The following is a 26,259-nucleotide window of genomic DNA, read 5'->3' as shown; positions in this document are numbered from 1 at the left end:
CACACTGAGGGGAGTGCTATGTCGACTTAGTCATTTTCTTCCCACCAGCACACACAAGCTGTGAGTCAGTGTGCATGTGCTGAGTGAGGAGTCCCGAGGGTGGCATAAGACATGCTGCAGTCCTTAGAGACCTTCCCTGGCAACAGGGCTCTTGGTACCAGGGGTACCATTTACAACCGACTTATCTGTGTGCCAGGACTGTGCTAATTGTGGGAACAAAGGTACAGTTTTGTGAAAGAACACTGGTGGTGGGGCCTGGTTAGCAGAGTTCCAGCACACTTTCACTCATAGCTGGCATCAACAAAAGGCAAAAAGGCAGGGGGTAACCATGTCAAGGAAGGCATTTCCTTACATTTCCTCTTTAGCAGGAAATTCCTACTGGACCAGTGACTATGAAACCTTTATCAGGATACAGGTGAGGAGTCCAGGGGCAGTGCCACCTTTTATTCTGGACCTATATTGTTTTTAGGACTGATAACTTCTATGGAACCCGTGGTGCCAGAGTGGTACAGAGGACATACATTGGTCCAGGCCCCCCTACCTTCGGGGTCCATGAAGAGCCTGAGCAATGAGCGTCTCTGGATATCAAGGAGTGGATCGAATTAAGCACCATATGATTGGCCATAGGGTCAATGTTTTAAGAAATGCAAAAAATAGCTCTAAAGAGCTATCCTAAGGCTTGGGCCCTTATATTTGCCCCTCATGATGATACCATTCTCTCCTTTCATGTTCTCCTTGTAGATTTTAATTTTACCTGTTTTGTTTACCTACCTGCTAAATACCGTATTTTTCTTTTTCAAGGATACAGCAATGACTGGACACAGTATTCATTACCTACATTGTCTGACTGAATGCTTGTTTCCAATCTCCCCCCACCTTTTAGAATAAGCCTTACTGCTCAATTTTGCTACTACATCATATTTAAGTACTTTAAAGGTTTACCGTTTAGCTCCAATTTAATTGCGTCACTATTGTAAGGCCGGACTCTTGTTATATGTCAGTACCTACCCAGGACATTACTCTTCTACCCCTTAATACCTTGCATACGGTGTACCTGAAAACATTCCTGACACTTTCTTGAGGAACTCTCCTCTAAGTGACTAGATCTACATGGCGAAGTAGGCTAAGTGTCCAGATTCCTGTAGAAGAAACTGAGTTCTCATTATGGTAACTTCATCCTTCTGTGTTGTTAATATCTAATGTCTCATTGGCCGTTTACTAGAGGAACTTGCAAAGTAGTGATTGGTGAATCTCTTTTGAATTGATCAGTACTATTTAGTTGCCAACTTTTTTTGAAATTCCAATTCTTCCTCCTTTCATCAATGATAATTTTTGTTTCTAACCTGAAATTCTTTATTTCAAGAATGCTTCCCACTAAATAAGTTTTCTGTTTTTAGACTTAAAAGGACATCTCCAACAGCCTATTGTGACTGCTGGGAAAAATGTAAATGCAAAACATTAATTGCCGGCCAGAAGTCGGCTCGGCTGGATTTGCTTTACAGACTGCTTACTACCACCAATCTAGTGACTATGCCAAACAGCAGGTACGTTTGTCTTGTGAGTGTGTATGAACATATCATTAGTATAGTGGAATGTGTGCATTTTCTGTTAATGTACTTATTTTGTCACAGTTCAGAGGCTTACTTTGCAGCAGTTAAATGAAATTGTGTTTCTACTGATCTTCATATTTTAAAGTGTACTGTGTTTATGCACTTTATAAACTGTTAAGTAGTCTGAGTTACTTGTAGTGAACCAGTTCCAACCAGGAGAAAGGAAGTAACAATGTAACCATAGCAAAGGGCATCTTGACTTTCTAGTTTCATTTCCCCCTAGTCCATGCTAATTGATCCTTCAAATATTGTGTATTTCTTCATCATCTAACTTTTTCAGAATTCAAAAAAAGGTAGAATATCTTTGCAGGTATGTGAAATCCATATTTTTGATTTATAAATGTAACCGATGATTCCTCACGCTAGACATTGGACAGCATTCCAGAAACCTTTAGAACAGTACTCCTGTGTGCCTGTAGCTTGCTGTAGGAAGTTGGCTCTGTATGCACTATTTCAAAGTAAGGAATAGTATGCACAGAGTCCAAGGGTTCCCCTTAGAGGTAAGATAGTGGCAAAAAGAGATAATACTAATGCTCTATTTTGTGGTAGTGTGGTAGAGCAGTAGGCTTATCAAAGGAGTAGTGTAAAGCATTTGTTGTACATACACAAGCAATAAATGAGGAACACACACTCAAAGACAATTCCAGGTCAATAGGTTTTTATATAGAAAAATATATTTTCTTAGTTTATTTTAAGAACCACAGGTTCACGATTTACATGTAATACTTTAAATGAAAGGTATTGCAGGTAGTAGCGACTTTAGGAACTTCGAATTAGCAAAATAGCATATACACTTTTCACATAAATCACATATAGCTATTTTAAAACTAGACACTGCAATTTTCAACAGTTCCTGGGGGGAGTAAGAGTTTGTTAGTTTTTGCAGTTAAGTAAACCACCTATGGGGTTCAAGTTTGGGTCCAAGGTAGCCCACCGTCGGGGGTTCAGAGCAACCCAAAGTTACCACACCAGCAGCTCAGAGCCGGTCAGGTACAGAGGTCAAAGTGGTGCCCAAAACGCATAGGCTTCAATGGAGAAGGGGGTTCCCCGGTTCTAGTCTGCCAGCAGGTAAGTACCTGTGTCTTCGGAGGGCAGACCAGGGGGGTTTTGTAGGGCAACGGGGGGGGACACAAGTCAGCACAGAAAGTACACCCTCAGCGGCACAGGGGCGGCCGGGTGCAGTGTGCAAACACGCGTTGGGTTTTCAATAGGTTTCAATGGGAGACCAAGGGGTCTCTTTCAGCGATGCAGGCAACGGGGGGGGCTCCTCGAGGTAGCCACCACCTGGGCAAGGGAGAGGGCCTCCTGGGGGTCACTCCTGCACTGGAGTTCGGATCCTTCAGGTCCTAGGGGCTGCGGGTGCAGAGTCTTTACCAGGCGTCGGATCTTAGAAGCAGGCAGTCGCGGTCAGGGGGAGCCTCGGGATTCCCTCTGCAGGCGTCGCTGTGGGGTCTCAGGGGGGGGCAACTCTGGCTACTCACGGTCTCGCAGTCGCCAGTGAGTCCTCCCTGAAGTGATTGTTCTCCACAAGTTGAGCCGGGGGCGTCGGGTGCAGAGTGTCAGGTCTCACGCTTCCGGCGGGAAACGCAAGTTGTTTCAAAGTTGCTTCTTTGTTTCCAAGTTGCAGTCTTTGGTGAACAGGGCCGCTGTCCTCTGGAGTTCTTGGTCCTTCTAGAGCAGGGCAGTCCTCTGAGGCTTCAGAGGTCGCTGGTCCCTGGGGAAAGCGTAGCTGGAGCAGTGTCTTTAGAAGGGGGGGGAGACAGGCCGGTAGAGCTGGGGCCAAAGCAGTTGGTGTCTCAGTCTTCTCTGCAGGATTTTTCAGCTTAGCAGTCCTCTTCTTCTTAGGTTGCAGGAATCTGAGTTCCTAGGTTCTGGGGAGCCCTTAAATACTAAATTTAAGGGCGTGTTTAGGTCTGGGGGATTAGTAGCCAATGGCTACTAGCCCTGAGGGTGGGTACACCCTCTTTGTGCCTCCTCCCAAGGGGAGCGGGTCACATTCCTATCCCTATTGGGGGAATCCTCCATCTGCAAGATGGAGGATTTCTAAAAGTCAGTCACCTCAGCTCAGGACACCTTAGGGGCTGTCCTGACTGGCCAGTGACTCCTCCTTGTTTTTCTCATTATCTCCTCCGGCCTTGCCGCCAAAAGTGGGGCCGTGGTCAGTGGGTGCGGGCAACTCCACTAGCTGGAGTGCCCTGTGGTGCTGTAACAAAGAGGGTGAGCCTTTGAGGCTCACCTCCAGGTGTTACAGTTCCTGCAGGGGGAGGTGTGAAGCACCTCCACCCAGTACAGGCTTTGTTACTAGCCACAGAGTGACAAAGGCACTCTCCCCATGTGGCCAGCAACATGTCTGGTGTGTGGCAGGCTGCTAGAACTAGTCAGCCTACACGGATAGTCGGTTAAGGTTTCAGGGGGCACCTCTAAGGTGCCCTCTGGGGTGAATGTTAAAATAAAATGTACACTGGCATCAGTGTGCATTTATTGTGCTGAGAAGTTTGATACCAAACTTCACAGTTTTCAGTGTAGCCATTATGGTGCTGTGGAGTTCGTGCATGACAGACTCCCAGACCATATACTCTTATGGCTACCCTGCACTTACAATGTCTAAGGTTTGGCTTAGACACTGTAGGGGCACAGTGCTCATGCACTGGTGCCCTCACCTATGGTATAGTGCACCCTGCCTTAGGCCTGTAAGGCCTGCTAGAGGGGTGACTTATCTATACTGCATAGGCAGTGTGAGGTTGGCATGGCACCCTGAGGGGAGTGCCATGTTGACTTACTCGTTTTGTCCTCACCAGCACACACAAGCTGGCAAGCATTGTTTCTGTGCTGAGTGAGGGGTCCCCAGGGTGGCATAAGACATGCTGCATCCCTTAGAGCCCTTAGAGAGGGCCCTTGGTACCAGGGGTACCAGTTACAAGGGACTTACCTGGATGCCAGGGTGTGCCAATTGTGGAAACAAAAGTACAGGTTAGGGAAAGAACGCTGGTGTTGGGGCCTGGTTTGCAGGCCTCAGCACACTTTCAAATCAAAACTTAGCATCATCAAAGGAAAAAAGTCAGGGGGTAACTATGCCAAGGAGGCATTTCCTTACACTTGCGTTGTCCATCTCTGCGCGTTGTCCTCTCTCTTCAGAAGCTCATATAAGCTCAACCTCAAGCACAATGACTTCAATTCCTTTCTTTTTGCTCCTTCAGACATGAATCTGAACCTGCTGCTTTTGACATGATACAGGACCTTCTACTGGGTCTTCACAACCACAGATTTCATCAAGATTTACAACAGTGCAAGAGCAAATGTCATCCCCTAAGGTGACAGGGTTTAAATATGTTGGGACTGTCACAAGCTGATGTCTGTGACAGACCCTCCAATGTCTACAAATGGAGGCTAGGGTTGGAGCATGACTCCTGGGCCGTACGGGACTGTGAGGCCAAAGTTTACATTACCAAACTCCAGAAGACTCCTGTAGGGAAATACCACCCTTGGCATGGTTACCCCCTAACGCTTTGCCTTTTGTTGAAGCCAGTTATGATTGAAAGTGTGCTGTAGTTTTGAAAGCTCCAGATTATTCTGAGCAGTTCATTGTGTAGACTGATGCCTCTGAGCATGGGATAGGAGCAGTTCTATCCCAAACCAATGATGATGGCCTTGACCAGCCTGTTGTTTTTATTAGCAGGAGGTTATTCCCCAGGGAGCAGTGTTGGAGTGCCATTGAGAGGGAGGCCTTTGCTGTGGTTTGGTCCCTGAAGAGGTTAAGACCATACCTTTCTGATGGATACAACTACCTGTGGATTTCTCACCTAATGAGTATTCCTCACCTAATGAATACTCCCATGGCACCAGCATTCGACAGAAATCTTCTTCCTAGCTTCTGCACGTCGACGAGGACGTCACATTAGCCCATGCGACGCCGTCTGACGTCATACAGGCAATAAGAGGTCCTCGCCGACGTGCCGACGTCCGTTCCCTTTTTTCCGTGCATTCGAAACGGTTATCTTTGAGGGAGCTACTGTTACTTTAGCGGTTACAGTGTATTTTTCTGCTGCGTGGATTTTCACTGAGGTTATTATGTCTCAGAGGAAGTCGGGTTTCAAGCCCTGTCGGGAGTGTGGGGGCAAGATGTCCGTTACTGACCCTCACTCCGACTGTTTATGGTGCTTAAGCTCCGACCACGACGTCGCTACATTTGATTCATGTCAACACATGAATCCGAAAGCCCTAAAAGAACGAGAGGCTAAACTCTTCACGGCGAAGTCAAAAAGGAAAGAGAAGAAGCATCATAGGAAGTCTTCCTCGCCGAGGTCTCATCGGCGTCATCGAGACTCCCGGCGTCGTAGGGATTCACGGCGCCATTCCAGCAAGGAGTCTCGATCGAGGTCGCTTTCGGCTTGGCGTCAAAAGACTTGGGAGGTCAGTCCCACAGTCACACCACATCCGTCGACGCCGTTGCCTTCTCCGGCTTCGCCGTCTTCGCCGGGGCAGACTTCTTCGGTGATCGAAGTGACGCAGCCCCAGGTGTTCTCTCCGGCGTCGCAGATGTCGAGGCTGGCGTCGGGGTCGCCTTCGATCCAGGCACCCCAGTATCTGGCTTTTCCTGCCCCTGGAGCCGATAATACCGCATTTCTTAATGCGATGTATACCATCTTTCAGCAGATGGCTCCAGGAGGTGCTCCAGCTGGTCCTTCGGGGCCGTTGGCTTTCACCTTGGGTGACCCGGCGCCGCTACGGCCAGCACCCTTTATGCCCTTTCTCCCTTTAGGGAATGTGGGCACGGCGCCGGTGTCGACTCCGATGTCCGCTCCTGTGGCTCCAGAGGTTTCGGCCCCGGAGGTTTCCATCCCGTCGACTTCGGGGTTTCGTTCAGTGACTCCGACAGCACCATCGGAGACTTCAAGAGGCACCTCTCTTCGTCCGGCTCCTGCCTCAGCGTCGAAGCTGCCTGTGGCGCCGGACATGGCGTCGAATGGATCCGGAGATCGGCGCCGATCCTCCACTTCGGCGGATGCCATGTCGACGCCGCGTATCGAAGAAAGGCTGCATTCCAGAAGACGTGCTCTCCGTCTCTTGGAGGAGCAGAAATACTAACGAGTCTTGGAGGAAGGAGAGATTGAGGACTCTGGCGAGGGTCTTCATGGTCTGGACACAGCCAGTGGGCTGGATACTTCCCCTGAGTGGGACTTGTCATCTCCAGGGGAGTATACCGAGGAGGCAGCTACTTTTCACGCTGTGGTAAGAAAGGCAGCTAACTATCTGGAACTGCCTTTGCTGGTGGCGGAGGCCAAACAGAATTTATTAACGGAGGTTCTACATCCGGCCTCTTCTGCAGCGGAGCCCCTTTTGCCATTCAATGAGGCTTTGCTTGATCCGGTGTTGGAGATGTGGAAGAAGCCAGTATCTTCCTCGGCTGTCCATAGGGCTGTGGCCAGGAGGTATCGGGCTGCTCCTTCTGACCCTGGCTTTCTGTCCAAACACCCTACGCCAGAGAGCTTGGTGGTCCAGGCCTCCTGCTCTTCTAGATCTGCGCCTGGATCCTTTCCAACGGTGCCGGGGGACAGAGACTCTAAGAAGCTGGATTCGCAATCCAAGAAAATCTTCTCGTCCTGCAGCATGGCGTTGAAGTCCTCCAACGCTACTTGTATCTTGGGGAGGTACATCTATGCTCTGATGGACGACATAACATCTTCATATACGGAGCTTCCCCAAGGACTTTTGAACATCGCTTCGGATGCCCAGGCTGCCGCATCCCAGATTATACAATGTGGGTTGGATACGACTGACTCGGTGGCTAGGGCGATGGGCACGGCTGTGGTTGCGAGGAGACAGGCTTGGCTCCGCAACTCAGGGTTCTCTGCGGACGTGCAGTCGACCCTGTTGGACCTCCCGTTTGATGGGGACAAACTGTTTGGAGCCAAAGCGGATTCGGCCTTGGAAAGGTTTAAAGAAAGCAGGGCCACAGCCAAGTCATTAGGACTGCAAGCCCCTTCTTCTGCCTCCTCCAGGTTTCGTGGATTTGGACGTGGCTCTTCCTCCTCTTCCTTTCGGGGGAGATTCCAGCAACCCACCTCTTCTCTCACCTTTAGATCATTTAGAGGGAGGGGTAGGGCCCGCACCAGGGGAGCCTCTCAGCAGCACTCTGCCTCTTCCTCGTCCTCTGGAGGGGTGCAGCAGGGGAAGCAGCCTTAGGCTTCCACCATTTCCCACTCACTCCTCTCCTGTAGGGGGAAGGTTACGGCATTTTCTCCACAAGTGGGAGACTATTACATCGGACACTTGGGTTATCAGCATTGTGGGAAAAGGCTACACCCTTCCCTTTCAGGAGTTTCCGCCCCCCATCCCGCCCCGCCCATCTTATTGTTCAAAAGAACACCTCCTGTTGTTAGAACAGGAGGTTCAAGCCCTCCTTTCAAAGGGCGCGGTGGAGTTGGTCCCAGAGCAGGATTGGGGTCGAGGTTGTTACTCAAGGTACTTCCTGATTCCCAAGAAGGATGGTCGGTTGAGACCAATCCTGGACCTGAGGATCTTGAATTGGTTCCTCAAACAGGAAAAGTTCAAGATGCTGACCCTAGCTCAGGTGCTTTTGGCGTTGAACAAGGGAGATTGGATGGTGTCTGTCGACTTGCAGGATGCTTATTTTCATATCCCGATACTCAAGTCGCACAGGAAGTATCTCCGGTTTGTGGTAGGGTCGCAGCATTATCAGTTTGCGGTCCTCCCGTTTGGTCTTACTTCAGCACCTCGAGTCTTCACAAAGGTGATGTCGGTGGTTGCGGCAGAGCTCAGAAGGAAGGGGATAGCAGTATTCCCTTACTTGGACGATTGGTTGATCAAAGCCAAGTCCCCGGAGCTTGTGTCGCATCATCTGCAGTCAACAACCCAGTTGTTGTTCGACCTGGGTTTTTCGGTGAAGGTGCCCAAATCTCACCTGGAGCCCTCTCAATGCCTCCTGTTCATAGGGGCAGTACTGGATACAACATTGAATCGAGCCTTTCCTCCGCCTCAGCGGATTCAGGACATGGCGTTGGTTCCAATGTTTCAAAGTGGAGCGGTCATTCCAGTCCTCTAGGTCCTTCGTCTGCTCGGTCTGTTCGCCTCCTGCATACTGTTGGTCACGCATGCTCGCTGGCACATGAGGGCTCTTCAGTGGTGCCTCCGAAGGCAGTGGTCTCAACACAAAGGGGATCTCGAAGGTGCTGTCAAGATCTCCGGAGATGCTGCTGCGGACTTGAGGTGGTGGATTGCGGGCGACAATCTTTCACAAGGAAAGCCGTTCGCGCAGTCATAACGGATGCTTCCACTCTAGGGTGGGGAGCTCATCTGGGGGATCTGGAGATCAAAGGGCTTTGGTCTTCAGAGGAACAGATTTTTCATATCAATCTGTTGGAGTTGTGGGCTGTACGTCTGGCTCTCAAGGCCTTCCTCCCTTCCCTTCACGGTCAGTCGGTCCAGATCCTGACGGACAATACTACTGCGATGTGGTACATAAACAAACAGGGAGGAGTAGGGTTGTTCCTTCTCTGCAGAGAAGCTCTTCGACTATGGTCCTGGGCAAAGGACCATCAGATTTGCTTGGTAGCAAATCATCTGGCGGTGTCTTGAATGTACGTGCGGACAGTCTCAGTCGCCATTTCTCGGCCGACCACGAGTGGCGTCTCCATCCAGATCAAGTCCGTTTAATCTTCCAGATATGGGGGTTTTCTCGGATAGATCTGTTTGCCACTCTGGAGAACACGCACTGTCCGTTTATACTGCAGCCTCCAGTATCCGGTGCAAGGAGCGTTGGGGGACGTGTTTCAGATGACCTGGTGCGATCAGTTGCTTTACGCGTTTCCCCCCATACCCTTGATTCCTCGAGTATTGAGGAAAATTCGCCAAGACCGGGCCCAAGTCATCTTAATAGCTCCGGATTGGCCAATGAGGGTGTGGTACTCCGACCTTCTCCAACTCTCGCTGTGCCCTCCGCTCTGTCTCCCTCTCAGGGCAGACCTCCTCTCGCAGTCTCAGGGGCAGGTTTTACACCCCAACCTCCAGAGTCTGCACCTACATGACTGGAGATTGAACGGGGCAACCTGAGTTCCTTCTCTCGCCCGCCTGATGTAGTGGATGTTATATTAGCGGCCAGGCGACACTCCACTAAATCTATCTACGCTAATAGGTGGTCTAAATTTGTTATGTGGTGTGGAGAGAGACAGATAGATCCCTTACATGCTCATCTGTCAGATGTTTTGTCTTTTGCTTTGTCATTAGCGCAGAAAGGTTGTGAAGTGGCTACTATTAAAGGTTACTTGTCTGCCTTGTCAGCCTTTATTTGTCTTCCAGACCAACCATCATTATTTAAATCCCCTATTGTTCTTAGATTCTTGAAGGGTCTTCTAAATAAATATCCTCCAAAACCATTCGTTATGCCTCTATGGGATTTGTCCTTGGTCCTGACTTTCCTTATGGAGTCCCCTTTTGAGCCTATGCATTCTTGCCCCTTAAGGTACTTGGTTATTAAAACAGTTTTCCTGGTGGCCATAACTTCTGCAAGGAGAGTGAGTGAGTTGCAGGCTTTATCAGTAAAACCCCCTTATACAACTTTTTATGGGGATAAGGTGGTGTTGAGGACCAAGGCTGCTTTCCTTCCGAAGGTTGTTTCACCCTTCCATTTGGCCCAGACAATTACTCTGTCTACGTTCTATCCTCCGCCTCATCCTTCAAAGGATGAAGAGAGACTGCATCGCTTGGACCCAAAGAGGGCGTTAAGCTTCTACATTGACAGAATGAAGGATTTCAGGCTGGAGGATCAGCTGTTTATCGGATACGTGGGCAAGAGGAGAGGAAAGGCAGTCCACAAGAGAACACTCTCCAGGTGGGTTTTTCTTTGCATTAAAATCTGTTACTCTTTAGCAAAGAAGGATCATCCTGATGGTATCAGAGCTCATTCCACCAGGGCTAAGTCGGCCACTTCGACCTTGGCTAGGGGTGTTCCTGTGGCCGACATCTGCAAGGCCGCAACTTGGTCGTCCCTTCACGCTTTTGCGAAGCACTACTGCTTGGACTCTGAGGTCAGAAGGGACGGCCATTTTGCACGGTCAGTGCTGCAGGATTTCTTGGTTTGACCATTCAGGCACCCACCACCGGGCGTGGTACTGCTTTGGGACTCTATTCATTAGGTGAGGAATCCACAGGTAGTTGTATCCATCAGAAGAACGAGTTACTTACCTTCGGTAACAACTTTTCTGTTGGATACATTAGCTACCTGTGGATTCCTCACGGTCCCACCCGCCTCCCCGTTGCCTTTTTGGTCTTACCAAGTAATCCTTGAGTGTGCTACTCTTGGTCTTTAAGACTGCAATAGATTTTGTATATATAGATACTTGTGTATGTATATATATATATATATATATATATATGTATATGTTCGATGGCATGTGTAGCTGCAGATACACATGCTGTGCACATCCCGCCATCTGGTGTTGGGCTCGGAGTGTTACAAGTTGTTTTTCTTCGAAGAAGTCTTTTCGAGTCACGAGACCGAGGGACTCCTCCCATTTCGACTCCATTGCGCATGGGCGTCGACTCCATCTTAGATTGTTTTTTTTCCGCCATCGGGTTCGGACGTGTTCCTTTTCGCTCCGAGTTTCGGGTCGGAAAGTTAGTTAGAATCTCGGAAAAATCATCGGTATTGTTTGCGTTCGGTATCAGGTTAGTTACAACAGATCGACACCGAATTAAGAAGAGCTCCAGTGGCCCTTCGGGGTTTTTTTCGATCCCCGTCGGGGCCTGGTCGGCCCGGCCACGTGTCTCTTCAAGGCTGATGGAACGGACCCCATTCCGCTTCTGTCCAAATGCCATAACAAGTATCCATATACAGATCAACACCTGGTCTGTAACTTGTGTTTGTCACCAGAACACAAGGAGGATACTTGTGAGGCCTGTCGAGCGTTTCGGTCCAGGAAGACACTCAGGGACCGAAGAGCAAGAAGACTGCAAATGGCGTCGGCGCCGACAGGACGAGGGCGTTTCGAGGAGGAGGAAGAAACATTCTCCACCCATGAATCGGACTCGGAGGAGATCGATCCCGAAGAAACACCGAAAACCGTTAGTAAGACGTCGAAGCAAAGAACTCACGAGAAGACCGCTAAAGCCCAGGGGACGCCACCACCAACAGGCCATGGCTTAACCCGAATGATAGGTGACCGTCCATCGGCACCGAAAAAGGGCGAGCTGGTGTCGAAGTCATCCGACCCCGGTCGAGATACCGGCACACAGCAATCTCGGGCCCGAGATAGTGGCTCCGAGAAGATTCGGCATCGAGACAGCGGCACCGAAATGGGTCGGCATCGAGAGGGCACGACGCCGAAAGTAAAGAAGGTTTCGTCTGAGCCGAAAAAAGCAGCCGAAAAGGTTTCGGTACCGAAACATCTGGCCTCGGAAGCGAAAAGAAGTTCCTATTCAGAGGAACAAGGACTGTCCTCACAAATGAAGACACACAGATTTGAACAAGAATTAGAGACAATAGAGCCAGATCACACACAAAGGCGGCTCTTTATTCAAAAAGATACGGGGAAGATCAGCACTCTTCCTCCAATCAAAATGAAACGTAAACTTGCCTTCCAAGACAAGGACTAACAGCCACACGCAAAGTAACACCACCACCATCCCCACATCACTTTCCGCAACCATCACCTGTAGCCACTCCACCAATGATGCATTCCCCAACTCATACGGGAATGAGTCAAGATGACCCTGACGCATGGGACCTTTGACGCACCAGTGTCAGATAATAGCCCTGAATGCTATCCAGCAAGACCATCGCCACCAGAGGATAGTACAGGCTACGCTCAAGTGGTATCGAGAGCTGCGGCATTTCACAATGTCAGCCTTCATTCAGAACCCATTGAAGACGACTTTCTTTTTAATACACTGTCGTCTACTCACAGTCAATATCAAAGTCTTCCGATGTTACCCGGAATGCTCAAACACTCCAAACAAGTGTTTGAGGAGCCTGTCAAAGGGAGAGCCATTACTCCAAGAGTAGATAAAAAATATAAACCGCCACCAACAGACCCAGTGTACATCACACAACAGCTAGCACCAGACTCTGTTGTAGTGGGAGCAGCGCGCAAAAGAGCCAACTCACATTCTTCAGGAGATGCACCACCTCCAGATAAAGAAAGTAGAAAATTCGATGCTGCAGGCAAAAGGGTGGCATCACAGGCAGCAAACCAGTGGCGCATTGCAAATTCGCAAGCTTTGCTAGCCAGATATGATAGGGCCCATTGGGATGAGATGCAACACTTTATTGAACATTTACCAAAAGAGTTCCAAAAAAGAGCGCAGCAAGTGGTAGAAGAGGGACAGAGTATCTCTAATAATCAGATACGGTCAGCAATGGATGCTGCAGACACAGCTGCTAGAACTGTCAACACAGCAGTAACAATAAGGAGACATGCATGGCTGCGTACATCAGGATTTAAACCAGAGATACAGCATGCTGTGCTGAATATGCCATTCAACGGACAGCAGTTGTTTGGGCCGGAGGTGGACACTGCGATAGAAAAACTTAGGAAAGACACTGAGACGGCCAAAGCCATGGGCGCACTCTACTCCCCGCAGAGCAGAGGCACATTTCGAAAGACACAATTTCAAGGGGGGTTTCGAGGGCAGACCACAGAAGCCACAACCTCACAAACAAAGCCCACTTACCAGAGCCAGTATCAGCGGGGAGGTTTTCGGGGACAATATAGAGGAGGACAATTTAAAAAAAATAGAGGAAAGTTCCAAAGTCCCAAAACTCCTCCAAACAAACAGTGACTTCAAGGTCACAAATCCCCAACACATAACACCTGTGGGGGGGAGACTAACCAAGTTTTACACACATTTGAAGGAAATAACAACAGACACTTGGGTCTTAGCAATTATCCAGCATGGTTATTGCATAGAATTTCTCAAATTCCCTCCAAACGTCCCACCGAAAACACACAGTATGTCAAAACAACATATAGATCTTCTAGGACTAGAAGTTCAGGCATTGCTACAGAAAGAAGCAATAGAATTAGTACCAAGACAACAATTAAACACAGGAGTTTACTCACTGTACTTTCTGATACCCAAAAAAGACAAGAGTCTCGGACCTATACTAGATCTCAGAACATTAAATACCTACATCAAATCAGACCACTTTCACATGGTTACTTTACAAGACGTAATCCCACTGCTCAAACAACAAGACTACATGACAACACTAGACTTAAAGGATGCATATTTCCATATACCAATACATCCTTCACACAGAAAGTACCTAAGGTTTGTATTCCAAGGGATACATTACCAATTCAAAGTGTTGCCATTCGGAATAACAACTTCGCCAAGAGTTTTTACAAAATGCCTGGCAGTAGTAGCTGCACACAGAAGGCAGCAAATACATGTGTTCCCGTACCTGGACGATTGGTTAATCAAAACCAACACGCTAAGACGGTGTTCACAACACACAAAATATGTCATAGAAATCCTACACAAACTAGGTTTCTCAATCAACTACGCAAAGTCACACCTTCTGCCGTGTCAAACACAGCAATACTTAGGAGCAACAATCAACACAGCAAAAGGGATTGCCACTCCAAGTCCACAAAGAGTTCAAACATTTCACAATGTAATACAGGCCATGTATCCAAAACAAAGGATACAAGTCAAAACGGTAATGAAACTACTAGACATGATGTCTTCATGCATAGCCATTGTCCCAAATGCAAGGTTGCACATGCGGCCCTTACAACAGTGCCTAGCATCACAATGGTCGCAAGCACAGGGTCAGCTTCTAGATCTGGTGTTGATAGACCGCCAAACATACATCTCGCTTCAATGGTGGAACAGTATAAATTTAAACCAAGGGCGGCCTTTCCAAGACCCAGTGCCACAATACGTGATAACGACAGATGCTTCCATGACAGGGTGGGGAGCACACCTCAATCAACACAGCATCCAAGGACAATGGGACATACAGCAAAGACAGTTTCACATAAATCACTTAGAACTGTTAGCGGTATTTCTAACGCTAAAAGCATTTCAACCCATAATAACCCACAAATACATTCTTGTCAAAACAGACAACATGACAACAATGTATTACCTAAACAAACAGGGAGGGACACACTCGACACAGTTGTGTCTCCTGACACAGAAAATATGGCATTGGGCGATTCACAACCACATTCGCCTAATAGCACAATTTATTCCAGGAATTCAGAATCAGTTAGCAGACAATCTCTCTCTGGATCACCAACAGATCCATGAATGGGAGATTCACCCCCAAATACTGAACACTTACTTCCAAATTTGGGGAACACCACAAATAGACCTATTTGCAACAAAGGAAAACTCAAAATGCCAAAACTTCGCATCCAGGTACCCACAACATCAGTCTCAGGGCAATGCGCTATGGATGAACTGGTCAGGGATATTTGCGTACGCTTTTCCCCCTCTCCCACTCCTTCCATATCTAGTAAACAAGTTGAGTCAAAACAAACTCAAACTCATACTAATAGCACCAACATGGGCAAGACAACCTTGGTACACAACACTACTAGACCTTTCAGTAGTACCTCATGTCAAACTACCAAACAGACCAGATCTGTTAACACAACACAAACAACAGATCAGACATCCAAATCCAGCATCGCTGAATCTAGCAATTTGGCTCCTGAAATCCTAGAATTCGGACACTTAAACCTCACACAAGAATGTATGGAGGTCATAAAACAAGCTAGGAAGCCTACCACTAGACACTGCTATGCAAATAAGTGGAAAAGATTTGTTTATTACTGCCATAATAATCAAATTCAACCCTTACACGCATCTGCAAAAGATATAGTAGGATACTTACTACATTTGCAAAAGTCAAAACTAGCTTTCTCTTCCATAAAAATACATCTTACTGCAATTTCAGCTTACCTGCAAATTACGCACTCAACTTCATTATTTAGGATACCAGTCATAAAAGCATTTATGGAAGGCCTAAAGAGAATTATACCACCAAGAACACCACCAGTTCCTTCATGGAACCACAACATTGTCTTAACACGACTCATGGGTCTGCCTTTCGAGCCCATGCACTCTTGTGAAATGCAATACTTAACGTGGAAAGTTGCATTTTTGATTGCCATCACATCTCTAAGAAGGGTGAGTGAAATTCAAGCATTTACCATAGAAGAACCATTTATTCAAATACACAAGAATAAAATAGTTCTACGGACAAATCCAAAATTTTTACCAAAAGTTATCTCACCGTACCACTTGAATCAAACGGTAGAATTACCAGTGTTCTTCCCACAGCCAGATTCTGTAGCTGAAAGAGCACTACATACATTAGACATCAAAAGAGCGCTAATGTACTACATTGACAGAACAAAACTAATTCGAAAAACAAAACAACTATTTATTGCCTTTCAAAAGCCTCATACAGGAAATCCAATTTCAAAACAAGGCATTGCTAGATGGATAGTTAAGTGTATTCAAACCTGCTATCTTAAAGCAAAGAGAGAGCTGCCTATTACACCAAAGGCACACTCAACCAGAAAGAAAGGTGCTACCATGGCCTTTCTAGGAAATATTCCCATGAACGAAATATGTAAGGCAGCAACATGGTCTACGCCTCATACATTTACCAAACACTACTGTGTAGATGTGTTAACTTCACAACAAGCCACAGTAGGTCAAGCTGTACTACGAACATTGTTTCAAACAACTTCAACTCCTACAGGCTGAACCACCGCTTTTGGGGAAATAACTGCTTACTAGTCTATGCACAGCATGTGTGTAGGAAGTTGGCTCTGTATGTGCTATTTCAAAGTAAGGAATAGCATGCACAGAGTCCAAGGGTTCCCCTTAGAGGTAAAATAGTGGTAAAAAGAGATAATACTAATGCTCTATTTTGTGGTAGTGTGGTCGAGCAGTAGGCTTATCCAAGGAGTAGTGTTAAGCATTTGTTGTACATACACATAGACAATAAATGAGGTACACACACTCAGAGACAAATCCAGCCAATAGGTTTTGTTATAGAAAAATATATTTTCTTAGTTTATTTTAAGAACCACAGGTTCAAATTTAACATGTAATATCTTGTTTGAAAGGTATTGCAGGTAAGTACATTAGGAACTTTGAATCATTTCAATTGCATGTATACTTTTCAAGTTATTCACAAATAGCTACTTTAAAAGTGGACACAGTGCAATTTTCACAGTTCCTGGGGGAGGTAAGTTTTTGTTAGTTTTACCAGGTAAGTAAGACACTTACAGGGTTCAGTTCTTGGTCCAAGGTAGCCCACCGTTGGGGGTTCAGAGCAACCCCAAAGTTACCACACCAGCAGCTCAGGGCCGGGCAGGTGCAGAGTTCAAAGTGGTGCCCAAAACGCATAGGCTATAATGGAGAGAAGGGGGTGCCCCGGTTCCGGTCTGCTTGCAGGTAAGTACCCGCGTCTTCGGAGGGCAGACCAGGGGGGTTTTGTAGGGCACCGGGGGGGACACAAGCCCACACAGAAATTTCACCCTCAGCAGCGCGGGGGCGGCCGGGTGCAGTGTAGAAACAAGCGTCGGGTTTGCAATGTTAGTCAATGAGAGATCAAGGGATCTCTTTAGCGCTGCAGGCAGGCAAGGGGGGGCTTCCTCGGGGAAACCTCCACTTGGGCAAGGGAGAGGGACTCCTGGGGGTCACTTCTGCAGTGAAAGTCCGGTCCTTCAGGTCCTGGGGGCTGCGGGTGCAGGGTCTTTTCCAGGCGTCGGGACTTAGGTTTCAGAGAGTCGCGGTCAGGGGAAGCCTCGGGATTCCCTCTGCAGGCGGCGCTGTGGGGGCTCAGGGGGGACAGGTTTTGGTACTCACAGTCGTAGAGTAGTCCGGGGGTCCTCCCTGAGGTGTTGGTTCTCCACCAGCCGAGTCGGGGTCGCCGGGTGCAGTGTTGCAAGTCTCACGCTTCTTGCGGGGAGTTGCAGGGTTCTTTAAAGCTGCTTCTTGAAACAAAGTTGCAGTCTTTTTGGAGCAGGTCCGCTGTCCTCGGGAGTTTCTTGTCGTCGTCGAAGCAGGGCAGTCCTCAGAGGATGCAGAGGTCGCTGGTCCCTTTGGAAGGCGTCGCTGGAGCAGAGTTCTTTGGAAGGCAGGAGACAGGCCGGTGAGTTTCTGGAGCCAAGGCAGTTGTTGTCTTCTGGTCTTCCTCTGCAGGGGTTTTCAGCTGGGCAGTCCTTCTTCTTGTTGTTGCAGGAATCCAATTTTTCTAGGGTTCAGGGTAGCCCTTAAATACTAAATTTAAGGGCGTGTTTAGGTCTGGGGGGTTAGTAGCCAATGGCTACTAGCCCTGAGGGTGGGTACACCCTCTTTGTGCCTCCTCCCAAGGGGAGGGGGTCACAATCCTAACCCTATTGGGGGAATCCTCCATCTGCAAGATGGAGGATTTCTAAAAGTTAGTCACCTCAGCTCAGGACACCTTAGGGGCTGTCCTGACTGGCCAGTGACTCCTCCTTGTTGCTTTCTTTGTTCCCTCCAGCCTTGCCGCCAAAAGTGGGGGCCGTGGCCGGAGGGGGCGGGCAACTCCACTAAGCTGGAGTGCCCTGCTGGGCTGTGACAAAGGGGTGAGCCTTTGAGGCTCACCGCCAGGTGTCACAGCTCCTGCCTGGGGGAGGTGTTAGCATCTCCACCCAGTGCAGGCTTTGTTACTGGCCTCAGAGTGACAAAGGCACTCTCCCCATGGGGCCAGCAACATGTCTCTAGTGTGGCAGGCTGCTGGAACTAGTCAGCCTACACAGACAGTCGGTTAAGTTTCAGGGGGCACCTCTAAGGTGCCCTCTGGGGTGTATTTTGCAATAAAATGTACACTGGCATCAGTGTGCATTTATTGTGCTGAGAAGTTTGATACCAAACTTCCCAGTTTTCAGTGTAGCCATTATGGTGCTGTGGAGTTCGTGTTTGACAAACTCCCAGACCATATACTCTTATGGCTACCCTGCACTTACAATGTCTAAGGTTTTGTTTAGACACTGTAGGGGTACCATGCTCATGCACTGGTACCCTCACCTATGGTATAGTGCACCCTGCCTTAGGGCTGTAAGGCCTGCTAGAGGGGTGTCTTATCTATACTGCATAGGCAGTGAGAGGCTGGCATGGCACCCTGAGGGGAGTGCCATGTCGACTTACTCGTTTTGTCCTCACTAGCACACACAAGCTGGCAAGCAGTGTGTCTGTGCTGAGTGAGAGGTCTCCAGGGTGGCATAAGACATGCTGCAGCCCTTAGAGACCTTCCTTGGCATCAGGGCCCTTGGTACTAGAAGTACCAGTTACAAGGGACTTATCTGGATGCCAGGGTCTGCCAATTGTGGATACAAAAGTACAGGTTAGGGAAAGAACACTGGTGCTGGGGCCTGGTTAGCAGGCCTCAGCACACTTTCAATTGTAAACATAGCATCAGCAAAGGCAAAAAGTCAGGGGGCAACCATGCCAAGGAGGCATTTCCTTACAATGTGTATCTGCAGCTACACATGCCATCGAACGGAAAATGTCACTTACCCAGTGTACATCTGTTCGTGGCATTAGTCGCTGCAGATTCACATGCGCCCACCCGCCTCCCCGGGAGCCTGTAGCCGTTTAGAAGTTGATCTTGAACATTTGTAAATTTGTAAATATATTACTTTAAACTTCAATATGTACATACATATTCACTCCATTGCATGGGCACTATTACTAGCATACACAACTCCTACCTCACCCTCTGCGGGGAAAACAATCTAAGGTGGAGTCGTCGCCCATGCGCAATGGAGTCGAAATGGGAGGAGTCCCTTGGTCTCGTGACTCGAAAAGACTTCTTCGAAGAAAAACAACTTGTAACACTCCGAGCCCAACACCTGATGGTGGATGTGCACAGCATGTGAATCTGCAGCGACTAATGCCACGAACAGATGTACACTGGGTAAGTGACATTTTCCATATATCTTTGTATATACATATTTAGTATATATTTGTTTTGATTTATAAAAAAAATAAAATAAAAAAAGTTATATTAAATTTACAGCCATTTTATTGCGATGTTGTGTACTTTACAATTTTATGGGATATTGCCTTGATCTTTCATTGCATTGGGTTATTGTTCTCATGCACTTAAAAAATGTTGGTACTGACGTCGGCACGTCGGCGAGGACCTCTTATTGCTTGTATGACGTCAGACGGTGTCGCGTGGGCTAATGTGACGTCCTCGTTGATGTGCAGAAGCTAGGAAGAAGATTTCCGTCGAATGCTGGCGCCATGGGAGTATTCATTAGGTGAGGAATACTCATTAGGTGAGGAATCCACAGGTAGCTAATGTATCCACCAGAAAAGTCGTTACCGAAGGTAAGTAACTCGTTCGTTTGGTACTCACTTCACAGCTCAAACGGACCACAGACCTCTCTGTGAAAGGTGAGAACCCTAAACTGTTGAGGTGGTCCATATCCCTACAGGGAATGGACTTTGTAGTGGAACACAGACCTGGGACTGCCTGTGCCAATGCAGCTGGCCTTTCCAGGTTCTTCCACTTAGAAAATGAAGACAATGAAGATTCTCTTGGGAAAGGTTAGTCTCATCCTCTTTCGTTTGGGGGGAGGGGGGGGGGGGCGCTGTGTAGGAAAATGCCTCTGATGGCATGGTTACCCCCTAATCTTTTGCCTTTTGTTGATGCTAGTTATGATTGAAAGCGTACTGGGACCCTGTTAACCAGGCCCCAGCACCAGTGTTCTTTCCCTAAACTGTACCTTTGTCTCCACAATTTCCACAGCCCTGGCACACAGATAAGTTCCTTGGAAGTGGTACCCCTGGTACCAAGGGTCCTGTGGCCAGGTATGGCTCAGCATGTATTATGCCATCCTGGGGAACCCTCACTCAGCACATGCACACTGCCTCACAGCTTAGCTAATTTATGCTGGTGGGGAGAAAAAGACTAAGTTGACATGGCTCTCCCCTCAGTGCTAAGCCCACAACGCACTGCCTGTTGCATAGGTAAGTCACCCCTCTAGCAGGCCTTACAGCCCTAAGGCAGGGTGCACTATACCACATGTGAGAGCATAGTTGCATTAACACTATGCCTCTACAGTGTCTAAGCCAAATTGTAGACATTGTAAGTGCAGCGTAGCCATAAAGAATATATATGGTCTGGGAGTTTATCAAACACGAACTCCACAGTTTCATAATGGCTACACTGAATACTGAAAAGGTTGGTATCAAACGTCTCAGCACAGTAAATCCACACTGATGCCACTGTGGTATTTATTGAAAAATGCACCCAGAGGGCATCTTAAAGATGTCCCCTGATTGTTTGCCATCCTGCTAGTGCTGGACTGACCGGTCTGTACCAGCCTGACACTTTCAGACAAGTTTCTGACCACATGGGGTGAGAACCTTTGTTCTCTCAGTGGTGAGAAACAAAGCCTGTCATGGGTGGAGGTGCTTCACACCTCTCCCTGCAAGAAGTGTAACACCTGGCAGTGAGCCTCAAAGCTCAAGCCCTAGGTTACATTTCCCCAGGGCACTCCAGCTCATGTAGATGCCCACCCCCCAGGACGAAGCCGCTCTTTTGGCGGCAAGTCCGATGTGAAAATTAGGGAAAACGGGGAGGAGTGACCAGCCCAGCCAGGACCACCCATAAGGTGTCCAGAGCTGAGGTGACCCCCTCCCTGCAGAATCCTCCATCATGGTTTGCAGGACAGGGACCAATAGGGATAGAAGTGTGTCCCCACCCCAAAGGGAGTGGGCACAAGGAGGGTGTAGCCACCCTCAGGGACAGTAGCCATTGGCTACTGACATCTGATCCCTGTAACGCCCCTAAATCCAGGATTTAAGAGCTCCCCTGAACCAAACTCTGTAGATTCCTGACGACCTGACAAGAAAGCAGGACTGCTAAGCTGAAACCCCACCAGAGGAGGAGGACGAGGACAGCTGACTTGGCCCCGGCCGACCGACCTGTCTCCTGCTTCAAAGAACAGCAATGCATCCAGCGGGACTAGCGACCTCTGCCAAGCTCCAGAGGACTTCCCTGCACCCAAAAGGACCCAAGAACTTCCGTGGACATCGGCCCTGTCCAAGAAGACACAACTAAGGACTCCAGCATCACTGTGAATGCGTGAGACCTAACCACTCTGCATCCAACACCCATTGCCTGTGTCTAGGTGGCCTAACCAGCTAGAGAGGATCCCCAGGCGATTCCGAGCAAGTGCCCATCCTTGGTTGACCTCTCGACCCCTCCACGACAACGTCTGCAGAGGCTATCCCGAGGACCCCCTGACCTCGAAAGCTTTGACCGACGATATCAAACGCCTAAGGACCTACTGCACCCGCAGCCCCCAGGCAGTGGAGAACCTGACATCCCGTGCAGCAACATTCAGCAGACGCCGTCCTCCCTGTCCAGCCTGTGGTTTGCCCGAGATGACCTCCTGGACCTTGCCTGCAACCTCTGAGTGACCCCAGGGGTCCCCTAATAGAGAATCATTGGAAACCTAACACTGTGTTTGCACCCTGTACCTGGCCATCCCAGCACTGCTGAGGGTGTATGTTTGGTGCCTACTTGTGGCCCCCCAGTGCTCCTCGAAACCCCCCAGGTCTGCCCTCTGAAGACCTAGGAACTTACCTGCCTGCAGATCTGAAACAGAGTGCCCCTGTCTTCATAGGAGCCCATGTTAATTGTGCCTACATTTTGACCTCTGCACCGGCCCTGTGTTCCTGGTGGTGGTTAACTTGAACCCCAACCTGTGGACTTCCTAACCCTGGAGACTGGAACTCTAAGTGTTGTACTTACTTTAAAAAATAAAAATAAAAAAAAATCTCACTTTTCTTCCCCCCCAGAAACTGTTTTTGAAAATTGCAGTGTCAAGTTTTAAAACAGATTATTGCCAATATTTCAAAAACTATATAACTTACGGATTTCAAACACTGTTGATACATGTGAAATACAAATCTATTGAAGTACTTACCTGCAGCTTGAATCTTGTGGTTCTAAAAATAAATTAAGAAAATATATTTTTGCTTTATAAAAACCATTAGTCTGGATTTCAGTCATTCATTGTGTGCGTCTTCTATTTTCTCTGTGTACAACAAATGCTTTGCAATACCCTCTGATAAGCCTAAATGCTCGACCACACTACCAAAAAAGAGAGCATTAGTATTATCTACTTTAGCCTCCGTTAAGCCTCTGGGGAACCCCTGGACTCCGTGCACACTGTATCTCATTTTGATATAGTATATACATAGCCAGCTTCCTACAACATCTTTTTGGGCCACAAGCAGCTGAGGCATTAGAAAAAATGAACAAAGATAACATGGTGGCAAAATGCATGGGGGCGCTCCAACTCCCTGCCTCTCGTGGTGCATTTCGTGGACTCCAAATATAAAACCGCCTCTAAGCCCCCCACAGCAGAAACTTTACTGTCATACAGTGAAGGTCAGCACCACACATCCTCACATAGAGGATTTTATAAGGGCTCATGTAAGGGGAACAACTACAGAGGTAGAGGTAAAACACCCTCCCTTTAACCCCTCCCTTTGCCTCTAAGCAGTAACTCACTTCATCTTACTTCCAATTACCAAACACCTGTAGGAGGACACCTTCAGATCGTTCCCCAAAACTGGCAACAAATTACAACAGATCAATGGGTTTTGGATATTATCCAACATGGTTATTGTCTGGAGCGCAATTCCACACCTCAAAACATTCCACAGCGCTCTCACAAGATCACATCATTCTCCTTAAACAGGAAGTGCAGTCTTTACTGGCGAAAGGAAGCAATAGAACCGGTTCGTATACAACATCAGGGAACCAGTGTTTATTTCCCTCACTTTCTCATACTCCAAAAGGACAGATCCTTAAGACCTATCCTCGATCGTAGAGTGTTAAACTGTTATATCAGAATACTTCAATATGGCCACACTCCCAAGATGTGCTACGCTTGCTACAACAGGGTGACTTTTTATCCACATTGGATCTAAAAGACACCTACTTTCACATTCCTATATACCCAGCATATCGCAAAAATCTTAGATTTGCCATAGAGAGGCAACATTACCAGTTCAAAGTGCTGCCATTTGGGCTCACCACAGCACCAAGAGTTTACAAAATGCCTAGCAGTGGTTGCAGCTCACTGTGCAGGCAGAAAATTCATGTGTACCGGTGTCTAGACGTCTTGCTCATCAAAGCCAGCTCTCTCGAATGTCTCAGTCATATTCAAACCACAATAGACTTGCTTCACCAATTAGGTTTCATTATCAATTTTCAAAAGTCACATTTGAACCCACTTCAGATACAGCCATATCTTGGCACCATACTCAACAGAGAGTTAGGAACAGCCTACCCAAATGCAGCAAGAATACAGAATTTTCAGACACAGCACTCAGTTTCGCCCCGATCAACAAGTCACTGTAAACTCAATCATGAAGCTTCTATGGATGATGGCTTCTTGCATTGCAATTGTGCTACATTCACGTCTTCACATGCGCCTGTTGCAGGAATGTCTATCACACCAGTGGTCTCAGGCACTGGGTCACTTAGAGAATTTAGGGCCTGATTCTAACTTTGGAGGACGGTGTTAAACCGTCCCAAAAGTGGCGGATATACCACCTACAGTATTACGAGTCCATTATATCCTATGGAACTCGTAATACGGTAGGTGGTATATCCGCCACTTTTGGGACGGTTTAACACCGTCCTCCAAAGTTAGAATCAGGCCCTTAGTGTTGGTAGAGAGCTGCACCTTTCACTCTCTACAGTGGTGGGACAAAACCAGTCTTTTAAAAGGGCATCCATTTGTGGACCCTGTTCCACAAGTCATTTTGGCAATGGATGCCTCTCAGACAGGATGGGAGGCTCATCTCCAAAACCTCATAGTCCAAGGTCTTTGGGACCACACACAGAGGATTTTATACATCAGCTACCTAGAGCTGCCAGCTGTTCACCTAGCACTCAAAGCCTTTGTTATGCATCTCATCAACAAAATAGTCCTAATTCGCACAGACAACACGGCAACCAGGTTTTATTGGCAAAAGTTGGGGGGGGAGGTTTGGTCGCACTCACTGCAGTTGTCTCACCTTGCACCGACAGTTTGGCATTGGGCCATTTTTCACAACATTTACCTGTTAACAGAGCACTTTCCCAGGGAGAGAACAATGTTGCTGACCTCTTCCAAAGCATGTGTCAACAAGTCCATGAGTGGGAGCTCCACCCTACTTCCAAAGGTGGGATCTACAGACATAGACCTGTTTGCAACTAAAAACGCAAAATGCCCAACCTCCACCTCCAGTTTCCCATACCCCCTGTCCAAAGGCAATGCCCTGTGGATGAACTGGTCAGGAATATTTGCCTATGCTTTTTCCACCCTACCCTCTCCTTCTCTATGTGGTTCTGAAACTCAGGCAGTCTTCTCTCACACTAATTATAGTGGTATCCATATGGCAAGACAACCATAGTCTACCACTCTCCTAGAGCTATGAGTAATGGCACATGAGAAGCCGGCACCCAGGGCCCAAGGAGCTAAATCTTGCAATTTGGTTTCTGAAGTCACAGGATTCGGATATTCAAACCTGCCTAAAGAATGCATGGACATCCTTAAAGAAGCACATGGACCAACTACTAGAGCATGTTATGCAGCAAAGTGGAACCTGTTTGTTTACGGTTGGATTTCTAAAAACTGGGACCCTTTCCAAGTGTTGATACAAATATTATCCAAGATCTATTCCATTTGCAAAAACCAAACCTGGCATATACTTTGATAAGTTTACATTTAGCAGCCATAGTTGCTTAACTTCAGAACAGCCAACATTCTTCTCTTTTCAAGGTCCCTGTCATTAAAGCTTTTATGGAAGGGCTTAAAAGGGTGATACCACCAGGATTACTCACTAGACTCATGAGACCACCTTTTGAGCCACTACATTCATGCCCTTTGCAATGTCTTTCGTGGAAGCTAGCTTTTCTAGTTGCAATCGCTTCACTTGAATGTGTAAATGAGCTCCATGCGTTAACGTCACAAGAACCCTTTTTCCAGATACATAAAGATAAAGTGATTCTTCGTACCAACCCTGATTTCTACCTAAAGTTGTATCTCAATTCCATCTCAACCAAACTAATGAATTGCCAGTTTTTTCCCCACAACCTGAGTTGGTTGCTGACGTGGAAAGAGCGCTTATGTTCTTTATGATAGACCTAAAACTTTTAGGAAGATAAAACAACCTTTTGTTACCTTTTCTCCACCACATAAAAGTAACCGTATCACTAAAACCAGTATAGCAAGATGGATCGTTAAATGTATCTAAACTTGTTACGCAAAAAAGACCCACGAGCACATTCAAATCCGCAAGAAAGGTGCATCTGTAGCATTTTTAGGTAACCTATCTATAGCTGACATATGTAAGGCAGCTACTTGGTCAAGACCACACTCTTTCCCCAGACACTATTCTGTGGCTGTTTTAGCATGCCAACAAGCTAATATAGATCAGGCAGTCCTGCACACCCTTTTTCAAAGTACTGTAACACCCACAGGTTAGCCACCTCTTCTTTGGAGGCACTGCTTTACAGTCTCTGAAGAGCATGTATACCTACAGCTACACATGCTGTAGGAAGTTGGCTCTGTATATATGTAGGAAGTATATACTATCTCAAAGTGAGAGATAGTGTGCA

General features: G+C 47.6%; 1 protein-coding gene across 8 annotated transcripts in view; it reads left to right on the top strand.

Moving 5' to 3' along the window:
* UBR5 (ubiquitin protein ligase E3 component n-recognin 5) overlaps positions 1 to 26,259 on the top strand; it is a 1,605,594-nt gene that overhangs the window by 821,031 nt on the left and 758,304 nt on the right. For all 8 annotated transcript variants that reach the window (XM_069220579.1, XM_069220580.1, XM_069220578.1 and 5 more), the window contains one exon: positions 1,398 to 1,544. In XM_069220579.1, coding sequence (XP_069076680.1) covers positions 1,398 to 1,544 — 147 coding nt within the window. The remainder of the gene's footprint in view (positions 1 to 1,397; positions 1,545 to 26,259) is intronic.

Source organism: Pleurodeles waltl, chromosome 2_2, assembly GCF_031143425.1.
Source record: "Pleurodeles waltl isolate 20211129_DDA chromosome 2_2, aPleWal1.hap1.20221129, whole genome shotgun sequence".
Taxonomy (NCBI): domain Eukaryota; kingdom Metazoa; phylum Chordata; class Amphibia; order Caudata; family Salamandridae; genus Pleurodeles; species Pleurodeles waltl.
The sequence above is the reverse complement of the archived record's forward strand: the minus strand, read 5'-3'. Positions and strand labels throughout refer to the sequence as shown.